The following is a 17706-nucleotide window of genomic DNA, read 5'->3' as shown; positions in this document are numbered from 1 at the left end:
TGAATCACTCTATTTTTTTTTTGTTTGTTTTCCCAGATTGACCAGAAATTTTAGGAGATAAACTTCTCCCACTTCCAGAAGACTTTCTCCTTTAAACTGGGACCGATAGGGTCTTCCACATAAAATTTTTACATAGGATAGCCTCTGGTACTCCAAAACCTACAAGGGAATGCTTCTGGCCACCCTAAAAAAGTATTCGTTAGCACCCTTCAATTTGTTCATATGTATAAAGACTTGCTATCTCAATGAGTTTTATTATGTTCCTCCTGAACTACCATCCAGAGTTGGTTACAGGGGATTATAATTCACCCATCAGGTATCTGAACCCAATCTTCTTTGTTTTCCTCTCCTCCTCTGCGATCTTCAATAAATTTTCTATCCTACTTTGATTTTCTAGGTTTAGATTTCTCAATTGTTAGTTTGCCGTCAGGGATTAAGGGAATGAGTTTAGATTGTTAAAATCAGCCAAATTTCATCTTGTTGATATCCTTGACAACACATAATAGCTACTTCCTCAGGTAGCTGAACAGCTCTCAGTAGTCGTAGCATGTTTATTCTGTTTCTCCTGTGTGTTCAAAGGTCCTCGTTCTTTCCAGATGGCACCATGTGCATGGACCACACCAAATGCATATTTAGAAACAGTGGGCTTCTTTCTGTTCCAGGAATGCTGATACAACACAGGACACTAGTACAGTAAGCGGGCCTCTTCAATATTCATGACAACTGCTGTCACAGCTCATAAGCATCCGGGCCATCCTTTGCTCACTTCATTCAGCTGTTTTGAAAAATACACCACTGTTTTTCCTTACTGTGTCAGGATGTTCCCATTTAAAAGCAAATAAATTCTGGTTTTCTTTGGCCAATGGTAAGCAAAAGAAAGAGTCCTTTAAATCCAAGATGGCAAATCATTTTTGATTTGGTTTAGTCAATACGGATTAGCTATTACTGAATATCATCTACAAATTTGTTGATTCCTGAGATCTTGAACCAATCTGCAACTTTTCTTTACTGGCAAGATAGGAGTATTTTAAAATTTATTAATGATTTTTTTTAATTCCCTTTCCTGCAACTTTAGGGGCTATTGTTTTATTCTAATTGGGCAGGCCCCCTTTTTTATTTCTACTTTAACAGGCAAAGCATTTTTCGCTTTACCTGGAACTTCAGATGTCCATATTCCCAGGTATACCTGGATTAAGGATTTCTTCTATTTCAGGGAGGTCCTCCTGTTTGCTTTTTCTGTTGAATTAAAGATAAACTTAAAACTGCAATTAATTGATTTTTAACTCTTTAATTCCATTTTGCCTTCTTTAAATGTTGCTTTTTCCAATTTTTGCCTTTTTTTTTTTTTTTTTTTTTCTTCTTTTCCTTGGTGGCCAGTAGCTCCCACATCTGTAACAAATTCTTTTCCCTCTGAATGAACACCGAATAAGTTGCTCCTGTATCCACTAAAATTCCACTTTATTTCCTCTGGTCTCTAGTTTTAATTTAATCAGTGGATCTACTAGGGCAGATTCCCCAGGTCCTTTGTCCATGGCATTCTTCCCCCAGGGCAAAAACTCTCCACAGCACCCGGTCCCATAGGAGAAAAACCCACTTCCCCCACCTTTGCCCGACATTCCTCCTCCACCAGTTTCAAAACATTCAACAACCCCTCAGTCCCGTCTATCAACATGTCTGTTCCCACTTGTTTGCCTGCCCCAGCACTCATTCCGTGCTCAAACACAGGAGCTGCTCGAGCTCCCCTCCTTTCCCCTTTGGTTTTCCCTTTTTTTTTTGTTTTTTTTTTTTCTTCTCACAGCTGCTCACCCTGCTCTGCAGGGGTTACAGATGCCTGCCTCTGCAACAGCACTTCTGGTTTTGTTGCTTGTTGCGAGTGACAGAATCTCCTCCTCCTTATCAATATCTGATAGGACAGGTATAGAGGATGCTCCTCTCAGAGGTATCTGTGATATATATAATTTTTCTATTATTTATTTTCCTGATTCAACTTTTAAACATCATTCTCCCAATATCACAGGCTGAACGACACCTCTTCAGCTTAGCTTTCTGGTTTTCTCTGTCCTTTTCCAAAGCCAAAATTAGGTTTTTCACTTTAAGAAACCACCCGGAGTGGCAGACAGGATGTGAAATTAGCTCTGCCAGATCCCTATCTGTATATAGTACTTCATCCCATTTTCCTGGCCCCCTCAAAACCAACATTAATTGTAGCAATGTATTATAATTTAAAGTTCCATTTTTAGGCCATTTCTCCTGATCACAGAATTGTAGAATTAACCGGGTTGGAAAAGACCTTTAAGATCATAAAGTCCAACCATTACCCCAGGACTGCCAAAACCACCACTAAGCCATGCCATTAAAGGCCTCATCTCAATGTTGTTTTTTTTTTTTTTTTGAATGCTTCCAGGGACACGTATTCCACTACTTCCCTGGGCCACCTGTTCCAATGCTTGATCACATTTTGGTGAAGAAATTTTTCCTAATACCCAGACTAAGCCTCCCCATGCCCAGCTTGAGACATGAGATTAAAATGTGATTTTTTTTTTTTTTTTTTTAACCTCTTTCCTATAATTCAACCATTTTCATTGCTTTATATAATTAAATTCACTAAGATTTACCAGACAGACAATGGGAGCTGTAGCCCCATTTTCTGATCTGATAAATTTAAAATAAATAAATTATACATGTACACACTGCCAGAGGATCCTCTGCCTTAGGCATCAAACATCCTTAAAGAACTGCTATCAAACCCTAACACACGACAGACAGAAGGAGGAATCCAAGTCAGGGAAAATTCCATATCAAATAGGAAAAATGCTTAGCAGTCTCCAGAGCAATCCAAGTCTGGAAAGGCAAATCAAACACATACAGATGATGACCATGGGAAAGAGTCATTTCATTGACACACTGTTCTCTTTCCATATCATTCCTGAATGTCTTATGGGTTTTTTTTTACGGATAAGCATATAATAAATAGGGGGCTAATACTTGTCCTCTGGTACTCAACTTCAGAGACTTCACACCAAAATCCCAATTAATACTTTCCCAATCTCATAAACAATCACAAACTTGGCAATGAATTTTTCAAAAGTAAGCTTTTTACACTCACAGTATTTTTACAGATAGGAACATCACAGTCTTCATAAAATTATATACCTGCACACAAGACCTGATATTCCATATGTATGCATCAAGTACTCAATTTTATCCAGAGAAGTTTCCTATCAAATTTTACAAGTTAAAAATAACAGGGGTGTACATCATGCAAAATTACAGGAATGGAGAATTTTACAATATTTTATCAACGTTTTCTTGTTTACCGAACCCCCAGAAGACCCTCCCAGTTCTTTCCAATGTGCCAAAATGTAACCCAATGGGCTTTTCTTCAGAATTCCCTTATTTCGACCGGCTCCCATTTCAAACAATCTTTTACAAATCTATAGCTTCTCTTTCCTAGTGCTCTGCAAATGCACTTAAAAATGAGAGCACCTACACACAAGTTTTATGATATTCTCAGGGGTTCAGTGAAATAATATCTCTGGGTTCTGCAGATCAGTTCCCCTGTTGTTAGATCATAGTTTCGGTTCCAGCAAAATTTACACTAGTATCCACGGTAGGTTCCACTGTTCAGAAGTTAATATGCACCCATATGTGAGGCTACAAGCCTCTGGTACTGAGTGTAAAGTCCAGATCTCAAGAATAGGACTGCAGATATTAGAGGTTATACTTTTCTTATACAGCCACTGGGGCGCAGAGAGGGAACTCTTCTTAAACCCCCATTAGCCACAGTTTACTTTTGTCTACTCCTCCCCCCACCGCTTAAACGCTAATCTTTAACACTAACGACAGACATATACACACACAAAGCACTTAGGCACAACACAAAACAAAGACGCTTAGTCCGTCTCCGGCCACTCTCCTCGCGGAGAACACGGAACCGCGGATCAGGACTCCACACTCGCTTCGTAGCTGTGCTACGTCTCAGTCACGCAGAAACACAAACACACATGGGATCCCACACACTCACACCATGGTTCCGCCTTACCCTTCTCCTGCTTCTTATGGTAGCAGGTCTGTAATTTGAGATGCAGCGGAGACCTGGTGGGTTCGCCTACCGGTTCATCTGCTTCCACTACGGTCATTAGCAGATCCTTCCTGGCTCCCAAAACTTGGGATGCAGCGAAAACCCGAACTCACCCGATCCACCCTCAGGATCGCTAGCGGCCGCTCTACCGGTCGGCGAGTCCCCTGGTTGCAAGCCCTACCTGCCAAGGGGAACTACGCTGTGTGCCAGACGTCTCTGCGCGCCTTACCAGCAGCCCCGGGCCACGCGTACGCCTTACAGGCCCCCCGTTTCTCCGCAGCCGGCACAGGTTGTTGTCTGTCCTCGCAGTGAGCGGACGAGGAGCGGAGCTCCTCCAGGCAAGCGGCCTGGGGCGCCTAGGATGTCCGCCCCTCAGCCGATCCTGCAGCCGAACAGAGACCTCCTGGCTGGCTCGCCAAATTGATGCGCGGATTGACTCCACAACTCGTTAAAGTTGTAAAGTAGGTATGCTTTTTATTCAGCGCTGAGACGCACGGGGATAATTCCTCAAAGTCATGCGTACCTCAGTGTTGTTTCCCTCTACATTTATTCTCTAAAGTTATATATATTCATAAGGTTGCACAATACGCCTATACATATTCATGTCCTATCCCCGCTTCGTATTATAATGAGCCAGAAGGTCCTCTGCGCCTGTGCAGTGCCCCCTCTGGTCATGGGCAGGGGTCTCAAGATGAAGTAAATGAGTCTTCCTCTTCTTGCACTTTTCACCTTTTTTAGTCTTTACGTGTGGCCTTAGAGTTTGGTCAGTGTCCCAGCCGTAAATCCTCTACTTCTCCCCTTTATCAGTAGAGTTTGATCAGTGTCCCAGCAGTAAATCCTCTACTTCTCCCCTTTATCAGTAGTGTTTGATCAGTGTCCCAGCTGTAAATCCTCTGCTTCTCCCCTTTATCAGTAGATTCAGGCGTCTGCTTATTAACAGGACCAGAGGTCTCTGTTCTGCTTAGCAGGCATTTACAACAGATAGTCCTTTTGTTTAAACAAATTCCTCTAACCCCCCTGTACAACCCCCCTGTACAACCCCCCTTGTACAACCCCCCTGTACTACCCCCCTGTACAATGGTCAACCCTCTGTATCAGCATGATCAGGGTTGTAGTCCCTGTAGCCTATGGGTCTCTATGGGGTCTCTATGGGGTCTCTATGGGGTCTCTGTGGGGTCTCTATGGTTCACTTTGGGTCGCTTTCTGGCTCTCTGCGGTGTCTATGGGTCTCTATGAGTCTCTATGGGGTCTCTATGGGCCTCTATGAGTCTCTGTGGGCTGTGGGTCTATATGGTGTCTATGGGTCTCTCTATGGGGTCTCTATGGGTCCCTGCAGGGTCTGACCATGGAGGGGGGGATCTCTTTACGAGTCCCTTGGAGGGGGAAGCAGCAGCAGCTCCAGTACCAGGATGCAGGGGGCAGAGCTCGAGACCCCGAGACCCCCCCTTTACCCCCATTACCCCCCGTTACCCCAAATTGCTCCCATTGCCCCATTACCGCCATTGCCCCCATATAAAGCCATGGGGGGAGCCAGCAGTGGGTGTGAACCTGTCCCTGCCCCATAGGGTTCTATAGGGGTCCATAGGGGTCCCATCACCCCCCATCTCCCTCCTTTCCCCCCCCAGCCAACGCGCGCTCTGTTGTCGCCCTGCCCACTTCCACGGCAGCCAATCAGCGCCTGGCTCCGCCCACTGCACCGCGGAGCCAATCAGAGCGCAGGGTGGGAGAGTAACCCCCTCCGCTCCCCTCAGCTGACTCCGCCCCCTGTAACGGCCGCAGGCTGTTGAACGAGACCGGTCCCAACCCCGATCCCTGAGGGACCCCACTCGTTACTGGTCTCCAGCCGGACACTGAGCCATTGACCACAACTCTCTGTGTGCGGCCATCCAGCCAGTTTTTTATCCACCAAGTGGTCCATCCATCAAATTGATGTCTCTCCAATTTAGAGTAAAGGATGTCGTGCGGGACGGTGTCGATCGCTTTGCACAAGTCCAGGTAGATGCCATCAACTGCTCTGCCCCTGTCCATCAGTTCTGTAGCCCCATCATAGAAGGCCACCACATTGGTCAGGCAGGATTTCCCCTCAGTGAAGCCCTGCTTCAAGCACCTTGTTGATTTTCATGTGCCTTAGCATGCCTTCCAGGAGAATCTGCTCCAAGCTTTTGCCAGGCACAGAGGTGAGACTGACTGCTCTGTCATTCCCCAGGTCATCCATTTTCCCCTTCTTGAAAATGGGGGTTATAGTTCCCTTTTTCCAGTCGTCAGGAACTTCACCTGACTGCCATGTTTTTTCAAATATGAAGACCAGTGGCTTAGCAACTTCATTCGCCCGCTCCTTCAGGACTCATGCATGGATTTCATTAGGCCCCATGGACTTGTGCATGTTCAGGTTTTTAAGATGGTCTCGAGCCAGCTCCTCTCCTACAGTGGGCCCAAGGTCTTCATTCTCACAGTCCCTGCATCTGCCTTCCAAGACTTGGGTGGTGTGGTCAGAGCCTTTGCCAGTGAAGAGCGAGGCAAAGAAGTCATTCAGAACCTCAGCCTTCTCCAAATCCCGTGTAGCCAGTTCTCCCGAGAGCTTCCGGAAGGGGTCTATGTTCTCCCTAGTCTGTTTTTTATTTGCTACATACCTGAAGAATCCCTTCCTGTTATCCTTAACATCCCGAGCCTATCTGAATTCTAACTGGGTCTCAGCTTTCCTAACCTGGTCCCTAGCTTCCCGGAGAAATTCTTCCTCAGCTCCATCTAAACCTGCCCTGGTGCAGCTTGAGGCCATTTCCTCTTGTCCCATCCCTTGTTCCTTGGGAGCAGAGCCCAGCCCCTCCTGGCTCCATCCTCCTCTCAGGCAGTTGTAGGCAGTGATCAGGTCCCCCCCAGGTTCCTCAGCCCTTCCCCATCACATTTGTGCTCCAGGCCCTGCACCAGCTCCACTGCCCTTCTCTGGCCCCTCTCCAGCACCTCAATGTCTCTCTTGTAGTGAGGGGCCCAGAGGTGAACCCAGGATTCGAGGTGCGGCCTCAGCAGTGCTCAGTGCAGGGGCACAACCACTGCCCTGGCCCTGCTGCCGCACTGGTGCTGATCCAGGCCAGGATGCTGGTGGCTTCCTGGCTGCCTGAGCACAAGCTGCTCATGTTCAGCTCCATCAATCAGCACCCCCAGCTCCTTTCCCATGAGCAGTTTTCAGGCCCTCTTCCCCAAACCTGGAGCGTTGCAGGGGGTTGTTGTGGCCCAAGCGCAGGACCCGGCACTTTGCCTTCTTGACCCTCAACACATTGGCCACAGCCCATGGATCCAGCCTGTCCAGATCCCTCTGCAGAGCTTCCTACCCTCCATCCCCCACCACACCTCCTTGGTCTTTTGGTGGGACATCCCAAATTAGGCAACCCCCACTCTGGGGCTGGCCCCCCAACTCCCTGATACCAGAGATGGGGGAGCTGGGATGCCCCATGGGGTGTGGTTTGGGGGCAACGAGGAGCAGTTGGGGGCGGGTGTTTGGTGGGGCTCCTCCAGGTTTTTGGGTCCCTGGGTTCATCTGGGGGGGCCCGGGGTGATGGAAGTGTGTGGGTGACTTTGTGCTGCCCCAGGCCCCCACTTGGGGGTCCTGCCTGCTTTTGTGCTGCTTCAGGGAAATTTGGGGTTACCCTAGGATTTAGGGGCAGCACGATTGCTTTGGGTGCCTCCAGGGCCCTTTGGGGTGCAGTGTGGTTTTGGTTTGCCCCTTTATTGGGGTGACCCTTTTGGGGGATCCACCCCCTTAGGCCCACCTAATTCACTACTGAACCGAAAGCAATGTTGGGGTCCCCCCAGTGTGTTCGGGGTTCCAGAGCATCTTGATGGATCCCCAGGGCAGGTGTTGGGGGAACACCACTTTTCGGAACACCCCTTTTTTAGCAAGTCTGTGCCACTGTGCTGAGCCGGGGCGGCTTTGGAGCTGTGGGCTTTGGGTTTGGGGGGATTTGGGGATTCAGGCTGGTCCACAAAACTCTTTGGGGTGGCTCATTTATTTGGGGGACTCCCTGTCTACTGAGACTGGGGTGTCCATCAATCCCAGGGCAGCCGAATCACATTGGATGCCCTAGGGAGCCCCGTTGACAGAAGCGGGAGGAATTTGGGTGTTCAGAGGGATTTGAGGATTCAAGGAACATTTTGAGGTTCAGGGGGGGATCCCCAAAATGTTCTGTAGGGGGCACATTATATTGGGAGATCTCCCATGTACCTGGGTCCCAGGGCCCCCTCAGTCGCTTTTGAGTGAGCAACATTCCCCCAGCATGGAGATGTGTTGAGGGGAAGAGTTTGGGGGTTCAGATGGGATTTTGGCATTGGGGGAGATCCCCAAAGCTCCCCGGGGTGGTGCAGGGATTTGGGGAACAGCCAATGTCCCAAAGCTAGGGGTTATATTTTACCCAGAGTACCCTGACTCTTCAGTGCCCCTGTTGGCTCATGGCAGCAAATGGAAGGGATTTGGGGTTCGGAAGGGAACTGGAGGTTTAGGGGGATTTGGAGGTTCATGGGAATGTGCCCAAGCTCTGCAGGGGACAAATGGAGGCCTCAAACAGGGGCTACAGCCACCAGAGACCACCCCACAGATCACTGGGGCTTTGGGATGGCGGCAGCATCGTGCCCATGGCCACTGGGCACCCAGGGGTGCTCCAGGAGTCGCTGCGGGGGGACCAGCCTCTGCCCAGCCGGCTCGGGGAGGTCCCTCACGGGCTGCTCTTCCTCAGTGCCTTTGGTCCGGAGGTGGAGCATGCGAGGGGTCACAGCTCAACGTGGGCCATGGAACAGGGCGTCACGGCCACCTACGAGGAGTGGAGAGGGACCGACATTGGCACAGCAGAGAATCATGGAATCCCAGACTGGGCTGGGCGGGACCTTAAAGCTCACCCAGCTCCAACCCCCAAAGGCACGGGCAGGGACACCTTCCACTAGAGCAGCTTGCTCCACGGCCCTGTGTCTCTGTGCACTCCCAGGGCATCCTGGGGATACCCCTAGAGAATCCCAGAGAATGCCTGCAGCACCTCCAGAGCACCCCATGGACCCAGTCAGAGCTCATGCATCACAATGACCTTGGGGACATGGAGACCACAGGGGTGGCTGATTCTGGAACTCCCCGTGTTCAGGTGTGTGAGGTCACAGAACCCCACGGAACCCTCCAGCAGAGGCACCGGGAGACGACAGCTGCCCCACGGAACACAAGCTACCGGTGGAGGAGGCAAGAGCAGCTCCTCTGGTGGTTCCTCTCTTGGTGTCTCGGAGCCGGTGCCGCCTGTGGACACAGGAGCGTGGAAGGAGGTGGGTGGCGATGGCGATCTTGGGGTGCTGTAGGAGTTGCCAGAGCACCTCAAGAGGCTTCCCCAGAGTGGCTGCTTTGGACTCGGTGTGTGAGTTGGGCTGGCTGAGCCGGCAGCGGAGCGCTGCGGCTGCCGAGGGATGATCCTGGGATCTGCCCTCATTTCTTGTGGGGAGAGCAAGGGCCTGTGGGGATGGGCCAAGGGGGAACGATTTTAACGTGACAGAGAGGGGAGATTGAGATGAGATCTTAGAAGTTGTTGCCTGTGAGGTGGTGGGACAGTGGCACAGGGTGCCCAGAGAAGTTGTGGCTGCCCCATGGCTGGCAGTGTTCAAGGCCAGGTTGAATGGAGCTTGGAGCAAGCTGCTCTAGTGGAAGTTGTCTCTGCCAGTGGCAGGGTTTGGAGCTGGAGGAGCTTTAAGGTCCCTCCCAGTCCAAACCATTGTGTGCTTCCGTGATATCCTCAAGTCCCCTGGGGGGAAGTGAGTGAACAAGCTGTCTGTCTGCGTTTAAACCAGGACAGCAAGGCAAGGCAAGGCAACGCCAGGCGAGACCAGGCCAGGAGATGCAAGACAAGGGAAGGCAAGGCCCATGAAGGGAAGGCCAGGCCAGGTCAGGAAAGGAAAGACAAGGCCAGTTAAGGCAAGGTAAGGCTAGGCAAGGCAAGGCTAGTCCAGGTCTAGACAGGCCATGTAAGGCCAGGCAAGGCCAGGTAAGGAAAGGCCAGGCAAGGCCAAGCAGGTCAGGGAAAGGCCAGGCCAGGCCAGGCTAATAAAGGCAATGCAAGGCCAGGAAATCACAGGGAAGGCAAAGCCAGGCCAGGCCAGAAAAGGCCAGGGAAGGCAAGGCCAGGCCAGGCAAGGCCAGGGAAGGCAAGGGAGGCCAGGCCACTCCAGGCCAGGCAATGCTAGGCCAGGTAAGGCAGGGTAAAGCAATGCAAGGCACGGCCAGTCGAGGGCAGGCAACCCAAGGCCAGGTTAGGCCAGGTAAGTCAAGGCAAGGAAAGGCCAGGCAAGGCAAGGCAAGACAAGGCAAGGCAAGCGAAGGCAAGGCCAGGCCAGGGCAGGCAAGGCAAGGCAAGGGAAGACCAGACAAGGCAAGGCCAGGCCAGGCCAAGCCGTGCAAGAGAAGACCAGACCAGGCCAGGCAAGGCAAGGCCAAGCAAGGCAAGGCTAGTCCAGGACTGGCCAGTCCATGCAAGGCCAGGGAAAGGCCAGGTAAGGCAAGGTAAAGCAAGGCAAGGCCCATACAGTAGTAGCAGTGCAGGACAGGTAAGGGCAGATAACGTAAGGCCAGGCAAGGGCAGGTAAGGTCAGCCCAATCAAGGCCAGACAGGGCAAGGCCAGGCCAGGTTAGGCCATGCAAGGCAAGGCTAGGCAAGGAAAGGCAAGGCCAGGCCATGCCAGTCTTGGTCAGGCTATACCAAGCACGGCCAGGCAAGGCCAGTTCAGGCAAGGGCAAGCAGGTCAAGGCCAGGCCAGGCCAGGCCAGGCCAGGAAAGGCCAGGATAGGCCAATCATGGCAATGCAAGGCCAGAAAAGGACAAGGAAGGCAAGGCCAGGCCAGGCCAGGCCATGACGGGCCAGGCCAGGCAAGGGAATTCAAAGCAAGGCAAGGCACGGCCAGGCCATGTCAAGCCATGCAAGGAAAGTCAAGACCAGGCCAGGCAAGGCAAGGCAACCAAAGGCAAGGCAAGGCAAGGCAAGGCCAGGCTAGGCCAAGGCATGAAAGGCAAGTGCAGACCAGGCCAGGCAAGACAAGGCAATGCAAGACAAGGCAAGGCAAGGCAAGGGAAGACCACTCCAGGAAACGCAATGCCATGCCAGGTAAGGCTATGCAAGGCAATGCCAGGCAAGGCAAGGAAAGGCAAGGCAAGGCAAGGCAATGCCAGGGAAGGCAAGGAAAGGCAAGGCAAGGCAAGGCAATGCTAGGGAAGGCAAGGCAAGGCAAGGCAATGCCAGGGAAGGCAAGGCAAGACGAGGCAAGGCCCAGCAAGGCAATGCCAGTCCAGGACGGGCAATGCAAGGCCAGCTAAGGCCAGGCAAGGCAAGTTAAAACAAGGCAAAGCAAGGCCAGGAGAGTCCATGCAAGGTCAGGCCAGGCCAGGCCAGGCCTGGCAAGGCCAGGCAAGATAAGGCAAGTCAAGGGAAGGCAAGGCTAGGCAAGGCAAGGCAAGGCACGGCCAGTCCAGGACAGGCAATGCAAGGCCTGGTAAAGCCAGGGAAGGCCAGGCCAGGCAAGGTCAGGCCACGTTAGTCAAGGCCTGGGAAGGCAAGGCCAGGCCAGGCCATGACAGGCCAGGCCAAGCAAGGCAATTCAAGTCAAGGAAAGTCAAGACAAGTCAAGGAAAGGCTAGGCAAGGAACGGGAAAGCAAGGCAAGTCCAGGATAGGCAATGCAAGGCCAGGTAAGGCCAGGCAAGGAAACACAAGGGAAGGCAAGGCAAGGCAAGGCAATGTCAGGCATGGCAAGGCCAGGCCAGGCAAGTCATGGCAAGGCTAGGCCAGGCAAGGCAAGACAAGACAAGGCAAGGCAAGGCCAGGCCAGGCCAGGCCAGGCCAAGCCATGCAAGGGAAGACCAGACCAGGCCAGGCAAGGCAAGGCCAAGCAAGGCAAGGCTAGTCCAGGACTGGCCAGTCCATGCAAGGACAGGGAAAGGCCAGGTAAGGCAAGGTAAGGCAAGGCACGGCCCATACAGTAGTATCAGTGCAGGACAGGTAAGGCAAGGTAAGGCAAGGTAAGACAAGGCATGGCCCATACAGTAGTAGAAATGCAGGACAGGTAAGGCCAGGTAAGAAAGGCCGGGCGAGCCCCGTCCAGGCAAGGGCAGGCAAGGTCAGGCCAATCAAGGCCAGCCAGGGCAAGGCCAGGGCAGGCCAGACAAGACAAGGCAAGGCAAGGTAAGGCTAGGCAAGGCATGGTAAGGTAAGGCTAGGCAAGGCAAGGCAAGCCCAAGCCAGGCAAGGCAAGGCTAGGCTAGGGAAGGCAAACTTAGGCCAGGCCAGGCCAGGCAACGCAATGCCAGGTAATATAAGGCCAGGCAAGGCAACGCAAGGCAATGCAAAGCAATGCAAGGCCAGGCCAGGAAATGCAATGCCAGGTAATATAAGGCCAGGACAGGCAAGGGAAGGCTTGGGAAGGCCAGGCCAGGCAAGGCCAGTCAAGGCCATTAAAGACAAGGCAAGGCAGAGCAAGGCAAAGCAAGGCCAAGCATGGCCAGGCCATGCCAGGCCAAGCTAGGCCAGAGAAGGAAAGCAAAGGCAGGGCAAGTCAGTGCAAGGCAAGGCAAGGCATGGCTAGGCAAGGCAAGGCCAGGCCAAGCCATGCAAGGCAAATCCAGACCAGGACAAGCAAGGCAAGACAATGCAAGGCAAGGCCAGGCCAGGGCAGGATAGGAGATGCAAGGCCAGGTAAGGCAAAGCAAGGCAAGGCACAGCAAGGCCAGGACAGGGCAGGCCAGTCCAGGCAAGGGCTGGCCAGGCAATGCACGGGAAGGCCAGGCCTGGGCACGCCAGGCAAAGCAATTCAGTGCAATGCAAGTCAAGGGAAGGGAAGGCAAGGCCGGGCCAGGTGAGGCCATGACAGGCAATGCAAGGCCAGGCAAGGCAAGGCCAAACCACGCCAGGCCTGGCAAGGCCAGGTAAGGCAATGCAAGGGAAGACAAGGTAAGGCAAGTCCACGACAGGCAATGGAAGGCCTGGTAATGCAAGGCAGGGCCAGGCCAGGAAAGGCCGGGCCAGGAAAGGCCGGGCCAGGTCATACAAAACCAGGGCACGCCATTCAAGGCCAGGCAAGGCAAGGCAAGGCAAGGGAAGTAAGGCAAGGGAAGGGAAGGTAATGCAAGGCAATGCAAAGCATGACTAGGCCAGGCAAGGCCAGTCAAGGCAAGGCAAGCAAAGACAAGGTAAGGCCAGGCCAGGCAAGGCAAGGCAAGGCAAGGCAAGGCAAGGCTACACAAGGCGAGGAAAGGCAAGGTAAGGCATGTCCAGGACAGGCAATGGAAGGCCTGATAAGGCAAGACAAGGCCAGCCCAGGAAAGGACAGGCCAGGCCAGGTCATACAAAAGGAGGGCAGGCCAGGCAAGGCCAGGCAAGGCCAGGCAAGGAAAGGCAAGGCAAGACAAGGCCAGTCCAAGACAGGCAATGCAAGATCATGTAAGGCCAGCTAAGTCAAGGCCAGGCCAGGCCATAAAGGCAAGGCAAGGCCTGGCCATGGAAGGCAAGGCAAGGCCAGGCCAGGCAAGGCAAGGCCAGGCTAGGCCATGCAAGGAAAGGCTAGGCAGGGAAAAGCAAGGCAAGGCAAGGCAACAGAAGGCCAGGCAAGGCCAGTCCAGGCAAGGCCAAGCAGGTCAAGGCAAGGCCAGGCAAGGCAATTCAAAGCAAGGCAAGGCTAGGCAAGGCAAGGCAATGCAAGGCAAGGCAAGTCCACGACAGGCAATGCTAGGCCAGGTAAGGCCAGGTAAGTTAATGCAAGGCAATACAAGCCCAGGACAGGCAATGCAAGGCCTGGTAAGGCCAGGTAAGGCAAGGCAAGGAAAGGCCAGGCAAGGAAAGGCAAGACAAGGCAAGGAAAGGAAGGCCAGGCCAGGCCAGGCAATGCAATGCCAAGTAATATAAGGGCAGGACAGGCAAGGGAAGGCTTGGTAAGGGCAGGCCAGGCAAAGCCAGTCAAGGCCATTAAAGACAAGGCAAGGCAAGGCAAGGCAAAGCACGGCAAAGCAAGGCCAAGCAAGGCCAGGCCATGCCAGGCCAGGCTAGGCCAGAGACGGCAAGGACAGGCAGGGCAAGTGAGTGCAATGCAAGGTAAGGCAAGGCCAGGCCAAGCCATGCAAGGCAAATCCAGACCAGGACAAGCAAGGCAAGACAATGCAAGGCCAGGCCAGGCCAGGCCCGACCAGGAGATGCAAGGCCAGGCAAGGAAAGGTAAGGCAAGGCAAGGCCAGGCTAGGCCAGGCCAGGCCAATAAAGGCAAGGCAAGGAAAGGTGAGGAAAATGAAGGCCAGGCCTGGCAAGTCAAGGCCAGGCCAGGTAAGGACAATCAAGGCAAGGAAAGGAAAGGCAAGGTGAAGGCCAGGCCAGGCCAGGCAAGTCAAGGCCAGGCCAGGCAAGAACAATCAAGGCAAGGCAAGGCAAGGGAAGGCAAGGCAAAGCAAGGCAAGGAAAGCCAAGCCAGGCCTGGCAAGGCAAGGCAAGTCATGGCAAGGCCAGGCAAGGCAAGACAAGGCAATGAAAGGCAAGACCAAGACAGGCAATGCAAGGCCAGGTAATTCCAGGTAATTCAAGGACGGGTGAGTCCAGGCCAGGCAATCCAATTCAGAGCAATGCAAGGGAAGGGAAGGGAATGCAAGGCCAGGCCATGCCAAGGAAAGGCCAGGCTATGACATGCCAGGAAAAACCAGGCCAGACAAGGTCAGACAAGAGCAGGGAAGGCCAGGACAGACCAGGCAATAAAAGGCCAGGTAAGAAAAGGCCAGGCCAGACGAGACCAGAGAAGGTCAGGAAAGACAAGGCCAGGCCAGGTCAGGCCATGGCAGGACAGGCAATCTCAGGCCAGGCCAGGCCAGGGATTGCCAGGCAAGACAAGGTCAGGCCCAGCCAATGTAGGCAAGGCCTGGCCAGCAAGGCACGGCAAGGCCAGGCCAGGGCAGGCCAGTCCAGGCAAGGGCTGGCCAGGCAAGGCATGGCAAGGCCAGGCCTAGGCAGGCCAGGCCAGGCAATTCAGTGAAATGCAAGTCAAGGGAAGAGAAGGCAAGGCTGGGCCAGATGAGGCCATGACAGGCAATGCAAGGCCAGGCAAGGCAAGACCAAACCAGGCCAGGCCTGGCAAGGCCAGGTAAGGCAATGCAAGGGAAGACAAGGTAAGGCAAGTCCACGACAGGCAATGGAAGGGCGGGTAACGCAAAGCAAGGCCAGGCTAGGAAAGGCCAGGCCAGGAAAGGCCAGGCCAGGGCAGGCCAGGCCAGGTCATACAAAACTAGGGCATGCCAGGCAAGGCCAGCCGAGGCGAGGCAAGGCAAGGCAAAGCGAGGCAAGGCAAGCGAAGACAAGGTAAGTCCAGGCAAGGCAAGGCAAGGCAAGGGAAGGTAATGCATGGCAATGCAAGGCAAGACTAGGACAGGCAAGGCCAGTCAAGACAAGGCAAGCGAAGGCAAGGTAAGGCCAGGCAAGGCAAGGCAAGGCAAGGGAAGGTAAGGCTAGGGAAGGACAGGCCAGGCAATGAAGGCAAGGCAAGGCAAGGCGAGGCAAGGCTAGACAAGGCAAGGCTGTTAGCGGTGAGGAGAAGCAAGACACGCCAACCCAATATGGGTGATAAGCAAGCTTCTACTTTATTCATGGCGCACATCCCTTATATCCACGTGGTGTTAGCGACGCCTACTAGTCACAGCGGTATTGGTTAGTTCTACATGGCTTCCTTTACATTCTCTTCCCATGTCTGGTTTCTGGTTACCTGTGAGGCCTACACTTTGCTTTGCTCGCACAAGGCCTCTAAGGATCCATGGCCTTGCTCTTGGCGCCATTCTGCAACACCTGACCTGGCCTTACCTGGCCTTGCCTGGCCTTACCTATCCTTACCTGGCCTTGCATGGACTGGCCAGTCCTGGACTGGTCTTGCCTTGCCTAGCCTTACCTTGCCTTGTCTGGCTATTTCTTGTCTAGTCTTACATTGCCTAGCCTGCCCTTTCCTTCCCTTACCTTGCCTGGCCTGGCCTTTCCTTCCCTTACCTTGCCTGGCCTGACCTTGCCTTGCCTGGTGTGGACTGGCAGCACCTGGCTTGCCTGGCCTTTCATTTTCTTGCCTTGCTTTTTATGGCCTGGCCTTGCCTTGCATTGCCTTCCCCTGCCCTGCCCTGCCCTGCCATGCCCTGCCTTTCCCTGCCTTGCCTTTCCTGGCCTTGCCTTGCCTCTCATTTCCTTGCCTTGCCTTGCCTGGCTTTGCCTTGCCTTGAATTTCCTTTACTGGCCTGGCCTGGCCTGGCGTTGGCTGGCCTTGTCTGTCCTGATATTACCTATCCTTACCTGGCCTTACCTGGTCTTATCTGGCATTGCAATGCCTGTCCTGGCATGTCCTGGAGTGGCCTTGCACTGCCTTGCATTGCTGTGCTTTGCCTTGCCTTGCTTTGATTTGCCTAGACTCACCTGTCCTTACCTGGCCTGGCCTGGCCTGCCCTTAACTGGACTGTCCTAGCTTGTCTGGCCTGGCCTTGCCTTGACTGTCCTTGCCTTGCCTGGCCAGTCCTGGACAGACCTTGCCTTGCTATCCTTACCTTGCCTTGCCTGGCCTTGCCTTGCTTTGCCTGGCTTGGCCTAGACTTGCCTTCATAACCTGGCCTGGCCTTGGCTTACCTGGCCTTACCAGGCCTTGCATTGCCTGTCCTGGACTGGCCTTGCTTTGCCTAGCCTTACCTTGCCTTGCCTTGCCTGGACTTGAATGGCCTGGCATGGCCTGGCATGGCCTTTCCTTGCCTGCCCATGTCTTGCCTCGCCTGGCCTTGTCTTGACTTGCCTTGCCTTGTATTACCTTGCCTTGCCTGGACTTGCTTGGCCTGCCCTGGTTTTGTATGACCTGGACTGGCTTGGCTTGGCCTTGCCTGGCCTTACCAAGCTTTCCATTGCCTGTCCTGGAGCTGCCTAAACTTGCCTTTCCTTGCGTTGTGTAGCCTTGCCTTGTCTAGGCTTGCCTTGCTTTGCATTGATTGTCTGGCCTGTCCTTCCCTTGCCTTGCCTTGCCTTGCCTTGCCTTGCCTTGCCTTGCCTTGTCTTGACTTGCCTTGACTTGCATGGCCTTGCCTGGCCTGGACTGGCCTGGACTTGCCTTGCCGTGCCTTGCATTGCTTTGCTTTGCCTGGCCTTGTATTCACGGACTGGCCTGTCCTGGCCTTGGTTTACCTGGCTTTACCTGGCCTTGCATTGCCTGTCCTGGACTGGCCTCGCCTTGCCTTGCTTTGCTTTGCCTTGCTTTTCCTGGCCTTGCCTGGCCTGGTCTGTCCTGGTTTGTCCTGGCCTTGCCTTGCCTGGCCATGCCTGGCCTGGCCTTCTCTTACCTTGCCTTGCCTTGTATTGCCTTGCCTTGCCTGGCCTTGCATTGCCCTGATTTTGTATGACCTGGCCCGGCCTGGCCTTACCAGGCCATCCATTGCCTGTCTTGGACTTGCTTTACTTTGTGTTGCCTTGCCTTTCCTAGCCTGGCCTTGCTTTGCGTAACCAGGCCTTCCATTGCCTGTCGTGGACTTGCCTTACCTTGTCTTGCCTTGCATTTCCTTACCTGGCCTTGCCAGGCCTGGCCTGGTTTGGTCTTGCCTTGCCTGGCCTTGCATTGCCTGTCATGGCCTCATCTGG

The 17706-nt window shown here is 53.3% G+C and overlaps 1 protein-coding gene across 4 annotated transcripts in view; it reads left to right on the top strand.

The window, feature by feature from the left end:
- The window catches only part of LOC133280764 (olfactory receptor 14C36-like), a 781395-nt gene that overhangs the window by 656901 nt on the left and 106788 nt on the right, over positions 1–17706 (top strand). The window contains exon 1 of one of the 4 annotated variants that reach the window (XM_061475688.1): positions 9048–9373. The exons of the other annotated variants lie outside the window; for them this stretch is intronic. Coding sequence (XP_061331672.1) covers positions 9133–9373 — 241 coding nt within the window. The 5' untranslated portion in view covers positions 9048–9132. Of the gene's footprint in view, positions 1–9047; positions 9374–17706 lie in introns of those variants that run through there. 4 annotated transcript variants of the gene reach the window in all.

This window comes from Pezoporus flaviventris, unplaced genomic scaffold (assembly GCF_033815535.1).
Source record: "Pezoporus flaviventris isolate CSIRO_AGI_PZ_B2104156 unplaced genomic scaffold, CSIRO_AGI_Pfla_v1 ptg000088l, whole genome shotgun sequence".
NCBI lineage: Eukaryota > Metazoa > Chordata > Aves > Psittaciformes > Psittacidae > Pezoporus > Pezoporus flaviventris.
This window is presented reverse-complemented; position numbering and strand designations above follow the sequence as displayed.